General features: G+C 40.1%; 1 protein-coding gene across 3 annotated transcripts in view; it reads right to left on the reverse strand.

Annotated features, from left to right (window-relative positions):
• The window catches only part of LRRC2 (leucine rich repeat containing 2), a 68,960-nt gene that overhangs the window by 18,842 nt on the left and 35,478 nt on the right, over positions 1 to 14,640 (reverse strand). For all 3 annotated transcript variants that reach the window (XM_063321024.1, XM_063321025.1, XM_063321023.1), the window contains exon 5: positions 10,985 to 11,121. In XM_063321024.1, the coding sequence (XP_063177094.1) occupies positions 10,985 to 11,121 (137 nt within the window). The remainder of the gene's footprint in view (positions 1 to 10,984; positions 11,122 to 14,640) is intronic.

Here is a 14,640-nt window from a genome sequence, read left to right on the forward strand (position 1 = left end):
ACACAACTTTTAACTGACAAGCTCTGTATTTTAAGATGAGACAAAATAGCCTCAAGACAGCTTGGCAGCCAGCATACTCCACCTAACAAGATTGAAATTAGGAGTCATAGCCCTCTTCAGCAGTCTAGTGATGCACTCTACCCAATCATACTGCCATATAACCACTTATCATATAACCAGACACATTCCCCAGTTAGGGGAAGTTCTGTTGCATAGTCACACACATTCTTCACGCAAACTCTATGTAGAGGCAAGCATTGGCCGCATATACCCAGCATCCATACTGTCCATGTAAACCCATACATGGAGTCTCCAGTTTTGGTTCAAGGAATTTGGCAAACTAGGATTAATGGTATCGCCTCAGATTAGTCCACAAAGAAATTGGCTGATGTGGCTAGAGTAACGCAGGTGATGGGGAAGCAAACAAAAGGTAAGTCAATTAAAAATATATAGAAACAGAAAAATTACCGAGATTGATTTTGCAAAATAAAAGATAAGGGAGGTCTGGGAAATCTTATTCCTGCAAAATTGCATTTACGCCATAAAGCATGAAGTTACTTTAACCTTACCATAACCCTTGTTATTTGTGTTTTTATTGTTCATAACATTATCCACCTCCTTCTAAAATCCATCAGTCACAAGCCACAATAGTGAATTAGATGGATAGTCTTAAACAGCAGGTGAAAAGATGCCTCTTTTTTTATATTTCTTTCGAGTTTTCCAGCCATTAATTTCTTAATCTGAAACTCATCATGCTTTGCACTGCAGCTCAGAAGCGTGACAGAGGCCCAGGTATGTGAGCTGGCATCTCTTCAATAAGAAAAGCAGGAACCACTGGGCTATATCCTCCATTGAACTCCCTTGCAATTTCAGTATCACTTCCACTTCACATTGGGTATAATTTTACACTCTTTTGCCCAGCACTAGTAGAGCAGAGATCTTACCTGGATGAGCTCTGTATGAAACAAAAACATAAGATGTTATCTGCTTTCAACTGATAGGGCTGTTTCTTGTCTTTATGCCTTTCCCACTGATCAATGATGATGAATAAAAATCAATCAGCCTTATCAGGTGTTGTTTACAGTGTGAAGTGCTGATCAATCATGTAACTACCTATAGTTAGTTAACAATGATAGGAATGTATTCAGTAATAAATGTATTAACTCCAGTTAGACTCTCCAACTTTATTCTCTTTACAGAATAAACAATACCTCTCATAATAACAAATAACATGCTTTTCTCCCTTCACCTACAACCCTCTTCTGATTCTCATCAATCCATATATGTGAGCACCAGAGATATTTTTTTTAAACTAAAATATGCAAGTGTGATAGTGCTATGTATTTGTTCTCCTCTCTGCTTCTCTTCAGTAGTTATATAAAAACTGCCTCAGATTATGCCACTAATGAATGGAGGATATACAATCATGATTTTGAAAGCCTATTTTGCTATTGCACTCAGTAAGGTTTTGACCTGTTTTCAGAGAAAGCAGAGCTAGAAGAGTAGCACTCTTTGCTACCACAGAATTCTTTTACAATGAGATTCATGCTTTTTGTAACAACATAGGCATGTTGGAGTGTTCATATTATGGCTCTTTGCTCATTGTTAAGTCTTCCCTTATGCTGTAAAACTACTTCTCTGTCATTTCAGACTGTGCAAGGTGATGTTACATTTATTGGACTCGTGAAAGGTAAAGGAAAGGTCACTGGCACACCAGCATGGAGGCAAGCATGGGTTGGTTCTCCAATGAAGTGGGCTGTTATTATTAGCTGTTGATTTGCTCTGATAGTGGAGTGATTTTGAAGCGATGCTATATTAATTAGTAGATTTTGGAAGCACAGTGTAAAGAACAGGATCAACTGACACACTTTCCTGAGCCTAACTGCACAATCCTGTTTCCTAACATAGACACATGCCCTGCTTTAGCCCCTTGTCTATTAAAACATTTATGAGAGCTCCTGCAACAGTAAGGCCTCCATGAATCTCCTCTGACACCTAACACCTTTGCACCTGCTCTTTTGAGTTTCACACCCCTCCTGCTAATATTTGGTGTTACGTCTTACACCAGTTCCATAAAGCAGCTGTTGCTCTGCATGGATTGACAGCACTTTGGCCAACTGTATCGGGAAGGAACTCGTCGTGAGCTTTACACAAATTCAAAGCACTGAGCAAAGAAGGGTAAGATGACAACCTGTCTAACAGAAATGCATGCAAGCCAAGCAACTGGGAAAACATTTCTGAGACTGCAAAATGTACATGTAGAAATGCTGGTTTGATTAAAGTCAACCAGACTTTTGCCAGTAATTTAAAATGAAGAATTTCACCAGAGGTTAGTTGGTTGGCTTAATGTTGTTGGCTTCGCAGTATCAAGTTAAGCACTTTATTACATCACTTCTCTCTGCTTTGTGGTCCTGAAAAAAACCACCAAAAAAATTAGTTTTTAACAAATCCAATACATGACTCCTTTGTGTCTTTCTAAAGATTCTACAAATGTGAAGATTTTACAGGTCCCTTATAATCCCATTGCACGAGAGAGGAAGGAGTGGAGGGTGAGTTCTTCCAGTGCCTGACTGGATAGTGAAACCCCCAGGAAATTAATGTTCTGTACATCCCCCTGACTGTGTTTTTCATTTTGTAATTGTTACACACATAAAAAACAAATGGCAGAGGAAAGAAACAGGTTTGGAAGCTTCCAACAGTTGGAAGCTTTGAAGAATAATGTGCTGGTAAACCAACCTGTCATTTTACGTTTCTATTGAGACTGCTGGTGTCCTGCCTGCATAACCAGGGTATGGCTTTTGGAGGTGTGAGTCACAGATCACAAAGACAAGAAGTTACATGGAAATGCCCAGTGGGGATTAATTTGAAGTCTCCCCACACTTGCATACAGCTTGTGCCTGCTCTTCCTGCTAAATGTTTTCCTTTGCTAAATAGGACTAGTCAGAGAAACAGAACAAGACCAAAAGAGACCAAAAACTTTCCAGGTGTTAAACTTCATTGTTAAAATATCTTTTGAAATTGTATTAATGTAACAAAGGTTATTATGTCTCTTCTGGATAATGCTGTGATTGAAAATCTTAGGAGACTAATGTTAGCGCTTAATGAATCTTTAATCACATCTGCTTTTTCTTTTTAGCGTCACACATGTTAGCACTGTTGAAAGATGCAAGAGACAAGTAATTATAATAATTTTTTTTCAGGTAAACACAGCAGAGAAATTGCACCAGCTATAATTCCTATGTCTCTAGACAGCCCTACCAGAGGGGATGCAATACTGGAGCTGGTGATCACCGATGCAAGTGAGCTAATCGATGACATCAAGGTTGGAGGCAGCCTGGGTTGCAGTGATCATGCAGTGGTGGAGTTCAAAGTCCTGAGGGATATGGGTTCAGTCAAAGAGTCAGGACCCTGAATTTTAGGTAAGGAAAATTTCAGCTTTTCAAGGAGTTGGTCAATAGGACCCCAGGGACATGGGAGCAGAACAGAGCTGGCAGATCTTTAAGGACGATTTACACACAGTTCCAGAACTCCCGGTCCCCAGGTGTAACGTGTCAGGAAAGGAAGGCAAGAGACCAACATGGCTGAGTCGAGACCTGCTGGTCAAACTAAAGGGCAAGGAGGAAATGCACAGGCAGTAGAAACAGGGACAGGTATGCTGGGAAGAGTATAGGGACGTTGCCCAGTTGTGTAGGAATGGGGTCAGGAAGACCAAGGCACAGCTGCAGCTGAAGCTGGCAAGGGACACAAAGAATAATAAAAAGGGCGTCTACAGGTATGTCAGCCAGAAAAGGAAGGTCAAAGAAAGTGTATACTCCCTGATGGACACAACTGGCAAACTGGTAACAACAGACAAGAAGGTGGCTGAGGTACTCAACAACTTCTTTTCCTCTCTTCCCACACCTCTCAAGTGGATGAATCACAAGGCAAGGATCAGGGGAGCAAATTCCCTCCCACTGTAAGAGAAGATCAGGTTTGTGACCACCTGAGGAATCTGAAGATAGAGAAACCTGACAAGATGAATCCCAGAGTCCAGAGAGAACTGGCCGATGGAGTTGCCAAGCCACTCTCCATGATATTTGAAATGTCATGGCAGTCAGGTGAAGTCCACAGTGACTGGAAAAAGGGAAACACTGCACCCATTTTTAAAAAAGGGTAAAAAGGAGGATCCTGGAAACTACTAACCTGTCAGCCTCACCTCTGTGCCTGGGAAGATGACCATGGAACAGATCCTCCTAGAAGCTACGCTAAGCCATGTGGAGCACAGGGAGGTGATTTGAGTCAGACAGCATGGCTTCACCAAGGGCCAGTCCTGCCTGACCAACCTAGTGGCCTTCTGTGATGGAGTGACTACTGTAGTTGACAAGGGAAGAGCTATGGAAGTTGTCTATCTGGACTTCTGTAAGGCCTTTGACATGGTGCCCCCACAACATCGTTCTGTCTAAACTAACAGATATGGATTTGATGAATGGACAGTTTGGTGGATAAAGATTCCACCTGGGTGGATTCCTTGGGTGATCACATCCAGAGATTAGTGGGCAAGGGCTCAATGTCCGGATGGAGATCAGTGACAAGTGGTGTCCCTTAGGGGACCATATTGGAACCAGTACTGTTTAGTATCTTCTTCACTGACATAGACAGTGGGATTGAGTGCACCCTCAGCAAATTTGCAAGATGACACCAAGCTGAGTGGTGCAGTTGACACGTCTGAGGGATGGGATGCCATCCAGAGGGACATGGACAAGCTTGACGAGTGGGCCCACGTGAACCTCATGAGGTTCAAGAAGGCCAAGTGCAGGGTCCTGCATGTGGTTCAGGATAACCTCCAGCATCAATACAGGCTGGCGGATGAAGGAATTGGGAGCAGAAGGACTTGGGGGTACTGGCAGACAAAAAGCTGGACATGAGCCGACAATGTGCTCTTGCAGCCTAGAAAGCCAACCATATCCAGGGTTCCATCAAAAGAAGCATGGCCAGCATGTTGAGGGAAGTGATTCTCCCCCTCTACTCTGCTCTGGTGAGACCCCACCTGGAGTACCGCGTCCAGCTCTGGAGTCCTCAGCAGAGAAAAGACATGGACCTGTTGGAGCAGGTCCAGAGGAGGGACCTGCAATAAGGTCTCCTGGAAACCTGGAGAAGAGAAGGCTTTGGGGAGACCTTACTGCATACTTTCAGTACTTAAAGGGGGCTTATAAGAAAGACAAGGATACACATTTAGTAGGGCGTCTAGTGATAGGACGAGGGGTAATGGTTTTAAACTAAAGGAGATTACATTCAGACTATACATAGGGAAGGAATTTGTTATGATGAGGGTGGTGAAAAACTGGAACAGGTTGCCCAGAGAGGTGGTAAATGTCCCATCCCTGGAAACATTCAAGGTCATGGATGGGCAACCTGAGAAACCTGATCTAGTCGAAGATGTCCCTGTTCATTGCAGGGAAGGTTGGACTAGATGACCTTTAAAGGTCCCTTCCAACCCAAATTATTCTATGATTCTATGATTTTGAAAGCTCCCCAAGTCTGTACTTGCTTGAATCAGGACTTAGCTGAAACCTTCCCTGCATCAGAAATACAAAACAAGATTTTATTTAATCTGTTGAAAACACAGTGTGCTAAAACAGCCAGGTAGCATAACCTTGCCATTTCTCTGAACTTCAAAGATCAGTTTATGCAGGATTGACATGGAAATGTAGGCATACATACATATGCTCTTTCTTTGACAAAGTATTTGTATGCTGTAACAGTCTCTGTCTCATTCTTTCACTTTGCATTACCCAGATCTCACAAAGGATACAGAAAACACTTCAGATCACTTGCTGGCACTGCTCAGATGTGGTACTGAACACTGTTCAAAGCAGAAGAACTTTGCAAAGCCAGTTTTTAATTTATTCTCAATATCATAACATCTATCTGTAAGCATTTCTGTATTGTTGAGTGACTTGCCTGTCCTGTGACTGACAATATGTGCCACACAGAATGGTGGAGATAGATGGAGGAAATGAACATTTCTTCATCTTTCCTCTATTCTCAATTAAGTTCCTTCAGACCCCATCGATAGATGCTCTTGGCTGATGTAGCATTATTAGCAGAATTTTATAGTATGGAGGAAGAACTGTCCCTTCAACACAGCAAAGCTGTCTCTGAAAAATCAGCACAAAGCAGGTATTCTGCCATGCACAGGAAATGTTAATTGAGTGATTCAGTAAATAACTGTAAAAAGCAATACTTTCTGAAGGAAGCACAGCTCAAAATAGGGTCAGAGCAGTTTTTCTACAAACCTATATCAGAAAACACATTATTTATAATAACATTTTTATTCCTAAAAAACAAATCAGTTGCATAATGCGTATGAAAATAGCAATAGGAACTCTATCTAACGCTGAAAATACAAATACCAGTGTGAAACCAATTCTTAAATTCACACACAGAAGGTACCAGAAACTTAGAAACAAGTTTATCTATGCCTCCCCTTCTCTGTGCAGCTACAGAGTATGGTACCCAGTATAATCCCACTATGCTAGGAGAAGGACAGGATAATATACAGGGCATGTGGCTCCTGAGCATCTTAGCTGGAGGAACAAATTCACCTCCGCAGAGGAGTCTTATCTGCTATGTGTCATCTCAGGGAAGAATGTGCCCTAAACTTCATAGTGCATCTTCCCCTCCTGAGCCTGCTTACTGAGGTCTTGAAATATCTATTACAAACTGGCTGCATAAATATGGCATGTAGGTTGCCTTTTCTGACATATACATTTGATTTCAATTTATATTTTCACTCATGTCCAGAGAAAGGCATTCTTAATTTACAAATGTGGCCAAAACTGATTTTAATTCAACTGCAGATCCATAAATCTTTTCTGCCAAAGGACCTACTTTGCAACTAGTACTAATCTAATATTGAAGATAAATAGAAATATTAACATCTAAAAATGTTAGACATCCACCAGTAGAAGAGAGAAACATAAATTGGAACGCTTTTCATTAGGCCAAGCTGAATGCTAAGGTTCGGAGTGGGGTTTTTTCCACACACTCTGAAAAAGGTGGATGTATCACTACCAGATATTGAATCTATTAACAGAGAATGAAGATTCACAAGATTTTGGCTATGCTAGGGCATCTCAGTCCTAGCATACCTCATCTTAACACAGCTGCATTGAAAATTGAAACTGCTTTCAGAAAAATAAAAATAAAAAAATAAGTTTCAGATTAAAAAGGCAAGAAATATAGTCGGTATACAAGCTGGAAACCTCCTTAACAACTTTAGTTTACCTGAAAAGTAGTACAAGATAAGGTGCTTAGTATCTTGTCTTTCCTGAAGTTTCCCTGTTTACAAAACAAATTAACAGACTTAACAGACATCATAACAGTCTGTGAATTTCTTACCGGGCTGACTGACAAATTCAGGCACAGAAACAACTGATATGCCAGCAAAAATTTATACACATATATGGTAGCCATCTTCACAAATTAGGAACTTCAGTTCAAATTGGGTATTTGGTTTTGTGTAATAACCAACGTTCACCCTCTACCAGTTCTATAACTGTCATGTATTATACCATATACCTCTTTCAGATTTCTCCTACTAAATTAGCTCATTGCGTAATATTTTGTGTCTATTTAAAAAAAAAAAAAAAAACAAACTCAATTGAACCCTTTTCCTAAAAAAGCAAACAAATAAATAACGAAATAAACTACAAGCTTCAAGACTTCTCTATTTTTTGCACCTGTCATAAAGAAAATGGATAGAAAGGGAACAGGGAAACTGATTACTGACGATGTAATTCAGTCTCAGAGTTCTGATGATCTCATAAACCTTTATGGGTCTGTCAAAAATTCTTGACTGAATTATGGGCATGTTATCAATCTCTTTGAATCCATTTTCGTATTTGTTATCAGCGTCTCCCTGGCCATTATTCTATGTACAAAATCAAGGTAAAATTAGACTTTGATCATTTCCGCTGGGCTGAAGTTTGCTTTTATTTCTTTTGAGTAAGTTTTGCACTGGAGAATACTGTTGCTGTTCTCATGCTTTTCTTTAACCTTCCCAGAAGAAACTTTTAAGGACTTGAAAGTCAAATAAAAATTGAACTTCCTAAAAATCGAACAGGGAACATTTTTAGCAATTCTCTACCTTATTCTGTGTATCAGTTGCCAGGTTTTTAAAGGGAACTCATTCACCTACCAAAACACAGCTTGCATGTACTTGTTCATTTACACTCTCCAGTTTCCAGTACTCACACCACAGGAGAGAACGATGACCAACTTTTGTGAGCATTTCACTGTATTAATAGATGTTAGCAACAATTGTATTAGCTAATAATTGATCTAATATGTCTAACTTGGGTTCATAAATACTTTTATTGGGTGTCCATGGCAAGGTTCTGGCAGCTTCCCCATGCTGGACTCAGACAGTTCCAGCTGGCTCCAACTGACCTGCCACAGGAAAAAGCTGAGCCCCTCAGCCACATGTGTGGTGTCACTCTAAAAAATTATTTAAGAAAGGGAAAAAAATGCTGGAGAAAGGGGGAGAGAATAAAAAGAGTGAGAAAGAGCAGAGGGAACACTAAGGTCCGAACAGGAGGAGGGGGAGGTGCTCCATGGTGGATCAGATCTCCACACCACGACTTGTGAAAGACTCATGCTGCTGCAGATGTATATTCCTGAAGAAAGTGCAGCCCATGGCAATCCCCACCCTGGAGCAAAGGAAAAGTGCGACAAGGAAGGAGAAGTAGCTAGAAACCATTGTGTACTGGCTATAACTCCGCCTGCCTCCCTGCACCTCTCAGGGCTGGGAGATGGATCTGGAGTGAAGGAGTGAAGCTGACCGTGGGAGAGGGGGGAGAAAAGATGTTTCAAAGTCTTTGTTTCTCACTAGCCAAATATATATTGGCAAATATTAAATTAATCTTCCCCAAGTACAGTCTGTTTTGCCCACAATAGTAAATGGTAAACAATTTCCCCATATTTTATCTCTACCCATGAGCTTTCTTATCCTATTTTCTCCCAGTGTCACGCTGAAGAGGGGGAGGAAGTGAGCAGCTGAGTGGGTGTTTGGCTATTAGCCAAGGCTAGCCCACCACAACATTTCACAGTGTCTTTCTGTTTTCCCTTTTAAGACTGTTCAGACTAATTCAATATTTTAATTCATTAAATAGTTACCTGCCAGTGAGTACCAGCTTTTGTCCATCTGAGAATCAAACATCAGACACCTATTACATTAGAAAAGATACTGATGCAATTGCTCTGAGTAACATCAGCCACACTGAGTACACCGAAGGCCAAACACTTTGCAGCATTTTAAATTATTTGAGAAAAGTGCTCCTTTAATTGTATGTTTGGCTTCCAAAGCTGCCCTTGAAATGTTGATTCTTGAAAACTAATTTTATAAACTGAATCAGAAGAGTTTGTGTAGCCTACCTCCCATGTCACTGCAAGTATAAATTAAGTGCCAGCCTCCAGAGAAACAAGGAAACACAATAGACAATGACAATTTTTTTTCTTCTTGACCTTTTATACCATACTGACATGATGTTCTTCCAGTTTTTGCTGCTATATAAAGGTCATTTGCACACCTCCAAATTTTTTCCATAGATTGTAAGTGAACCATTACGCAGTAGCCTACGCTCAGTTTTAGTGGCTTTCAATCCCATTGAATAGGACACTGCCAGAAGGGAACAATATTTTTGAGCTTTCCAGGAGAAAATTGTCTCAGTGTTTCTCAGCCCTCAAAAGACTTCCATGCACAGTTAGGTTTACTTGCAAAGGCTACCCATAATGCATAGACATAGGCCTTTAGAAGCAACTGGGAAAATATTAATTGATTTTAGCATACCAACAATTGAGGCTAATTTCACCATTCTAGTCCACAGGTTTGAATATACTTACTTCTCCTAGATGCTTATATTTAATTCCTTTGCCTGTTCAGGATATATTTTTTTCTGATTCCATTATGTGTTTTTTTTAACCAGTTAAGTTTCATGTGGTTTATCCCCTATCTTTGATATCTGAAGGAGTAGGAGAAGAGGAAAGGAGACCTGCGCTGTTTGTGCTGTTGCTAGCATTTCCATACAGTGTTCAGTTATGATGTGAAGCTAATGTTCATCCTTTGTTTCTGTTTCCTTCACATCATTTTTTAACAATTCTTTTCAGATAAACTACCTTACAGTGAAAAGTCAGAGGGAAAATTTAATTGCTGTTCACATTTTCTCAGAACAGAACATAAGCATGGTCTAACCAGATCTCACATAAATTTAATCCACTCCAACATCGCATCGGTAACAGATGTTTAGAGAAAAAGTAGGAATCAGTAAAGAACAGCCTGACACATCTCCCTAAAGCTCCCCAACTCATCCTCTAGGAATCAGGATATTAAGAACTGAAAAATACAGGTGACATCTGAAACAGTGGTTAGGTACCAGCCTCCGTGAACAGTAAGTCTCAGAGCAGCTGAGGCAGAGAACAGTTATGCATCCAACACAAGAAATAATGTTGGTTCATGCCTGGCAGTCCTTTTCTCAGTCTTTATTATATATTCATGCTGTGCCTCACAAGTAATATCCCTTTCAGAAAGGTATTTATGCTCACAGCAACATGCAGTGTTGTTTATAGAACTCTCCCTGTTCTTTTTAAAGGAAAACAGTGGGAACAAATGAAGGTTAGTATATCAATTTGACTGTCAAGATGCACTTCACTTTCACAGAAAATAGCTATTTGCAGGCTTCTCCTTATCACCACTGGCCAAATTCCCTTTGGGATCATGTCCTCCTTCATATATCAGAATAAATACAAGCAAAATTTAGTCACTTGAAAACCAAAACAAAGAAGCTTGGTCCTGTTTAACTGCTGCTAAGGCATTTCCAGTGATATTACTACTAAAACATTATTGCTAAAAACTGCAAGGAATGTGATTTACTCTGTTAAGAAAAGATTTTAAGACTATGATAAGATACCTTGTAAGCAAAATAAAAAAGACATTTTGTTATCTTACTTCAAATGGGAGTTCTGTTATTTCCATATTTCCAGACAAATCCAGTTTTTCCAGATTCTCACAATCACCCAATTCTGGAGGGATTGACTTCAAATTATTGAAACTCACATTGAGCACTTTGAGGTTTTTTAAACAGCCTGTGAAGGAAAGGTAATTAAAATCAGTGCATTTGAAGGGAAAAAAAAAAAAACAGAAAGGAGAAAGTAAAAATAAAAGGCATACTTAGTTTAGCAAAGATCACTAACATTGTGTGAGTGCAACAGTGCTGTGTGGCACTCGTATGGACTTCCCTTAATCAGCAATGGTTTTGACAAGAGTTTGAAAGGAGGGAGCAAAGACTTGCAAAAATCTTCATTCTACCGGGCATGAGATGCCTATTGACCTCAGTTGAAACTAGAAAAGTTGGCTTTTGGTTTGGCCACTGTAGAAAACTGCCTGCTAACTGAAAAGCATCTTAGTATTTTTTATAGGACTTTTTCATTGTGAACAATCACTTCTGTTAAACTTATTACATCAAGAATTGTCTTTCGTATCCAGCATTGCATACTTTTGATTATAAAATATAATGGACATGTCCATTTGCTTCACTATTCTCTTTATTGCAATTTATTATCTTTGTCAGCCTAATTTTAAGGCCCTTGTAATATTCTAGGCTACATATAGTCACATTCTACTTTCTGTTTCTTCAGCTTATAGAATTACATAATCTACACAAAAACAGGTTTAGAAATATCATTACAATGCAAAGCGTATTATACTGAAAAAATGCAAATTATATTGTGATATAATTAAAGGGGAAGGAAGTAAGGAATTTGAATGTATCACATAGCTGATGTGTTAGCAAAGGAGTCCTTAAATACATACATAACAAAACAAGAACTTTCTATGGACAGCTGTGCTGTTGTATTACCTGGGTGATGATAGAACCACAGAATCACAAAATTATTTCTGTTGGAAGGGACCTTCGAAGATCATCTTAGTGCAAAGCCCCATTCAACCTAACTTTGAACACTTCCCATTATAAGGCATCCACAACTTTTCTAGGAAACCTACTCCAATGTCTAACCATCCTCATCGTAAAAAATTACTTCCTTATGTGCAATCTAAATCTATCCTCTTTCAGTTTAAAACTGTTACTTCTTGTCCTGTCACAACAGGCCCTGGTAAAAAGTCTCTCTCCATCTTTCTCATAAGCCCCCTTCATATATTGCAAGGTTCCAATAAGGTGCTCCCAGAGCCTTCTCTTCTCCAGGCTGAACAACCCCAACTCTCTCAGCCTGTCCTCATAGGAGAGATGTTCCAGCCCTCTGACCATTTTCACTACCCTCCGCTGAACCCATTCTAACAGGTCCATGTCTTTGTTGTACTGGGGACCCCAGAACTGGTTGCAGTATTCCTGTTGTAATCTAACAGGCATGGAATATAAGGGGAGAATCAATTCCTTCAACCTGCTGGCCGTGCTTCTTTTGATGCAGCCCAGAACACAGTTGGCTGCAAGTGCATGTTGCCAGCTCATATCCATTTTCTTTTCCACCAGTATCCCAAAGTCCTTCCCTGTGGGGCTGCTCTCAATCCATTCATCCCCAAGTCTGTATTGACATTGGAAATTGCCCCAGCTCAGGTGCGGGACCTTGCATTTGGCCTTGCTGACATTTATGAAGTTCACATTGTCCCACTCCTCAAGCCTGTCAAGGCCCCCCTGGATAGCATGCATCCCTTCCCACAAGTGTATCAACCACACCACTCAACTTCATATAATCTGCAGTATTCCCTTCAAATCAGTGATAGAGCATTCCCAAGGAAAAGCAGCAGTAAGAAAATTAAATTCAATTCAGCAGCTGGAAATCAGGAAACAACAGTATCTTGTGTCAATAGGTTCTCAGAGCAAACAAAAACTTACATTGGCAAACAAAGACAAGACATACACAAGAGTCATAATTTTATGTTACATCATTCTTCTATTTATAATCTAATTTTTAAAAATAATCTAGTGTTTCATGGGATTTGGATGACACTGGAGAGACTCTCTCTACAGTACATCTCAAGAGTTCCAGTGTCATAATAATGAGCTTATCCTCAAGGCACCAACGCTTAGCTAAACTCTCTCCAAAGCAAAAGTTGTTTTAGAGCTTCTCAGCTTTTGCAACATGTGGAAATCCTTAACAGAAGTCAGATGGTGCTTCCACAGAAAAGGGCAAAGAAGAAACATAGAGAATTGAAAGCTCCACGTTTTTCCCCTGAGAAATTTCTGTTAGAGGAAGAGGCATGCAGTTTGATGACCAATACTAGGAGCCACCAAATCTCACAGCATTTTAAGCATTTTACACAAACACAAGTTTCCCTTGTACAAAACATTGTCTTCATTTGATGGCTGGACCACTCAAATCTTTCTTACAGGTGGCAGACAAACCGTATATGGTTAGAACTCCATTATAATAACCTCTACAGCTTGCAAGAGAGAAAAATATAGAAGTTTCCACTCAGCTTCCTCCCAGTTTTGGCTCTGCTAGAAATAGAAACTGCGATGGCATTTCAAAATGCAGTGTCCTTTTAGGAAGGTAACCTTGTCTTTGCTATTCGCTGTGAAGTGCTCTTTTAGTTAAAATAGCAGAAGAAAAATTTTCTGTAAGACTACAACAGGCATTGTTTTGGCAGTACATTACTGCCCCGCGAGGATCACTGGGGATGGCGCAAGAGAGTAATAAAAGTAACTTAATGCTTAAACACATGAACCGCCTTATTTCTGGATTTTTAAGCACATAAAAGTGGTAAAAGTTTAGCCTACCTATGATGAAGCCTCACCAGGTTTAATACCACAATGCAGACAAATTAAGATATTACATCTTAATGTATGTAATGCTAAGCTACATAAACATCAACTTACCACCTCATTGCAACAAAATAATCACTAAAGCAGAAATGCCTTAAAATAAATAGAGAATCAGAGAATCACAAAATAATTCCTCATCCAATTAATCCCTCAGTGAAGGAGAACAAATCCCATTGTAACAAAAAACAAGCTACTCACTCAGTAGCACTGGAATGTTTTGTCTTTTCTTTTAGCAATGGCATGTTGTACTGGGTCTGTCTGGAATGGAGTTAATTTTCTATATAGCAGACCATGTATTGCTCTGTTTTGGATTTGTGACAAAACAGTGGTGATAACACACCAATGTTTTCACTATTGCTGAACAGTTTTTAAACAGCATGAAGGTCTTCTCTTGCTTCTCACTCTGCTGCCCCAGTGAGTCAGCTAGGGGTGGGCAAAAGCTTAGGAGGGGACCGGGCCAAGACACTGGACCCAAATTGACCAAAGGAATATACTGCAGCATGTAACGTCACATTCAGCAGTAAAAGTTGGGAGTGGGGAAGGAACTGTGGGGGGGTCCAAGGTGGCTATTGCTCAGGGACTGGCTGGGCATTGCTTAGCTGGTGGTGAGTGATTGCTTTTGCATCACTTGTATGTTTGTTTGCTTGTTTGCTTTTCTTCACTTATTAAACTGTCTTTATGCTGATGCTCACTTTTGCCCTTCCAATTCTCTCCCCATCCTGCTGTGGGAGACTGAACAAGCAGCTGCGGAGCGCTGAGCAAGCTGTGTGAGGCTTAGATGCCTATGAGTATTAACCCACAACAGATGTATTTGCTAACTTTTCAG

Source organism: Chroicocephalus ridibundus, chromosome Z, assembly GCF_963924245.1.
Source record: "Chroicocephalus ridibundus chromosome Z, bChrRid1.1, whole genome shotgun sequence".
In the NCBI taxonomy this organism is placed as follows: Eukaryota; Metazoa; Chordata; class Aves; order Charadriiformes; family Laridae; genus Chroicocephalus; species Chroicocephalus ridibundus.